A 3,257-nucleotide genomic window follows, 5' to 3' on the forward strand; every position below is an offset into this window, starting at 1 on the left:
AGTTGTTGCGTGACATCTAGCGCTTTATTTGATCATTTCATATTAGTTCGAAATTCAGTCGCTAGGGCGGCGCTGTTATCAACTTTTTAATGGAACAAGATAGAAAAGTATTGTCTACGGCACAGTTGTATGTCAGATAATTATAATTATATCTTCTGAAGATACCAACTATGTAGGTCCTACAGGTTTTAAAATATGGTGCATTTTTGAAAACATAATCTGTAAGTAAATGTTTTAAATAAAACCTTCTCTATCTCGAAACATAAAGGTCCTGCAAAGTGTGCATCTTCAGAAGAAATGTTCAAAATGATAGAACCTACAACTTTCTCGAAGACATACATTTCTATCTAGCTTTATTAAAAAGTTGATAACAGCGCCGCCCTAGCGACTGCATTCCGAACTAGTATGATTCAACCAAATAAAGCGCTAAGTGCTATGTAGTAACTTTTCCGAAGACACTATAACTCTATAACGAAAGCCAATAATTGATTCCACGCTATTTTAACTTTCCAACCCCAATCCAATCCGACGATGCAATGCAACTAAAAACAGTATTATATCGAGTGTACCGATATGTGAGCTACAACATAAAATTTACTGATTGCGAATCGGTAGGCTACTTTTTCTTAAAACCTCGGAAAACGAACGAGAAAACTTGAATTTCCATATGACTCAATGTGGGGTTAGCCCCTTTTGGACGCCAGCTAGTACTGGGGTTATCTCCAAGGTCAACTTTGACTGCCAATAGCAAAAAAAGTCCAAAAATTATTTTCAAAATTCTTAAATGGCTGTACACGTGAATTACTTAGAACTATAAAAAAATTCAAAAATATTGATTTCGGAAAAATATGCATTAGCCCCTTTTGGACGCCAGCCATTCAGTTGGTTATCATTTTTCCAACCGATTAGTGTAATCATGGTGTAATTTCGTTCAGTACAATTAAAGTTACTACCGTTCTAAGCCTTGGAAAATTGCCCCCAAATTGAAAGGTAAGTCGTAGTCACGATAAAATGTCTGAGATCAACTTCCTTTATGTTGACTACAAACATGCCGACCCGTATCGTGTGGCTGGCCTCCGCCAACGGCGCCTGACTGAGAGAGTGCAGAGGATTAGTTATAAAATAAGAAAAGCCAAATTAAACATCAATAAGGCGCAAAACTGGGACTTCGCCAATGGCACCTGAAGATTACGCTACAACCCTGCATACTTGTTATTTGTTATACCGCTCACGACGTTATAGAACTCTACATTTTCTTGTTTATTAAGGTTTTAACCATAAGGATCTATTACATTTAAATAATTTCTCCGGGGCTTTCTTAATTATCCAATGTTCGAATTGAATCCTCAGATGAAATAAGCGTTTTAATAACATATTCTGTACAAACCAACATCACACTAATTTCATTTGGTATTTTTAATTTATCGTTCGATGAGATTCTCACCCGCACAATTGTACACGTAATACGATTTAGGTATCCATTCGTTCACCAATCGCTCAAGCTGTGCTGATCTCGGTTCTCCATGACCAGCTCATCGATGACCGCGCGCACCTCCGACGAAATATCGGTATTCCGCAGATCAAACCGCTGCAGAATTTTATTTTCGGTGACCCGTGCCGCCAGCTTTTCGCCCGTCGCCTGCCCCAGTGGATTAGAGGAACAGTCCAAAAATTTCACGCTTGTATTGAAACGCAGCGTCATCAGCAGATATTCTTCGATTCCTTCATCGATCGAGCAGCAGCTGAGGTTGAGTCTGCAAGTGGGAAACAAAACAAGCGGACATTGGTTAGTGATGCTCGCTGTTCGGATACATCCATTACTAGTTTATTACTCTTTCAGTGGCAAGTAAAAGATCGTGGTCAACACACTAACTGCACCCTCGGTGAGGATCGGATTTAAGCGTAGATCCAGTCGTTCGATTGGCCGCCGGCGGATGACGTGAACCAAGTCAAAAATACTTTCGGAAGCTGCAACAGGAAAAAAGTGATCAAAACATGATCTGGTTTATGCAACAGGGCACTAACTGACACAGAAAATTATTTGTAAGGTTCACATATTTAATATTCGGCAACGATTCTGGTGATAATGCTTCCAAAAATGCTCGTAGCCCCACATCACCACAGCGACAATGGGGAAATGCTATAGTAGTCAAGTTTGGGCATCCTTTGTCCATTGCTAACGCAATCCTCTTCATCATTGTTGGTTCCAGTTTGGTACTGTGCAACCGAAACTCAGTTAGTTCGTAGCATCGCTCTAAACCGTGAGTCATCAGTTTTATATCCTTTTCTGTAATAGTTGCACAACCGAGATAAAAATTATGTCCCACATTTTTCACGTCGTAAGTAATATCAACTTTTCGCAGCTCTCGCAAATTAGACAGTGCAACATCTAGTGGTATATGGTCTCCACTTTCACCCGTTGATGGCTGTAGTTGATCGAGTTTGAGTTCTTTCACATGTAACGAACAAAGATCAATTAGTTTTAGAAAACTTTCCTCGTCATAATCACTGGGTTTCATATTCTCCAATGTCTCTGAGATATGTTGTTCCAGATACACTCTGATCCAGGGTTTCCCCTCTATATGAATGGGAAAACGAGTTTTCCATCGATTGACAAAAGCACGCTTCCAAAACGCATCACTTCTTATTCGAGAACATAGGTTATCCAGGGGGAATTCCAAATCCAGCAGATCCAATAAAAAGTTCCTATCTTCGCATAGCGGTATCTCTCGGAAGAATGGAATCGTCAACCAATTACTGGCGATAGTGTTCAAACATAACGTCTTGAGCGATTCGGGAATGCATCTGTCCCAGTCGAGATTGATTGCATCCAATTGGCGGTTCTTGTCACGTGACAAGTGACGGGAGCAAAAATACGCCCGGTATGTATTATAATCCAACGTGTTGGGGAATTTCATCTTTGCTTGTATCCTGATCCTGCCCGTTTACGAAATTGCAGCTCAACACTTCGTTTACCGGCGCTTAAAATTATGAGCACGTTTGATCGATTCCGTCGCTGAGAACCAACTGAAAGGCATATGGGTCACCATACCTCGTTGGTAGAACGGCGTGTGGAGTGATGTGATGCGATTTTTTTTGCTTGATGGAACGTGGTTTATTTTGCGGAACGCGCAGCGAAATTTGGTTTTCTCTATAGTATAGGGATATATCGGAGAACAGTTGGACGTTTTTTTAGTTTTCCCCTATTGGTAACCAGAGACAGTGTGGCGTTTGTTTATTTTTAAAAACCAGTCGCT

At 40.4% G+C, this 3,257-nt stretch overlaps 1 protein-coding gene across 1 annotated transcript; it reads right to left on the minus strand.

Moving 5' to 3' along the window:
- Positions 1-1,255: 1,255 nt before the first annotated feature.
- LOC131681520 (uncharacterized) lies at positions 1,256-3,038 on the minus strand. The gene is made up of 3 exons (XM_058962336.1): positions 2,030-3,038; positions 1,833-1,968; positions 1,256-1,754 (listed from the first exon to the last, which is right to left on the minus strand). The coding sequence occupies exons 1-3, from the start codon at positions 2,916-2,918 to the stop codon at positions 1,487-1,489; spliced, it is 1,293 nt and encodes a 430-aa protein (XP_058818319.1). The 5' UTR covers positions 2,919-3,038; the 3' UTR covers positions 1,256-1,486.
- Positions 3,039-3,257: the final 219 nt, after the last annotated feature.

Source organism: Topomyia yanbarensis, chromosome 2 (genome assembly GCF_030247195.1).
Source record: "Topomyia yanbarensis strain Yona2022 chromosome 2, ASM3024719v1, whole genome shotgun sequence".
In the NCBI taxonomy this organism is placed as follows: domain Eukaryota; kingdom Metazoa; phylum Arthropoda; class Insecta; order Diptera; family Culicidae; genus Topomyia; species Topomyia yanbarensis.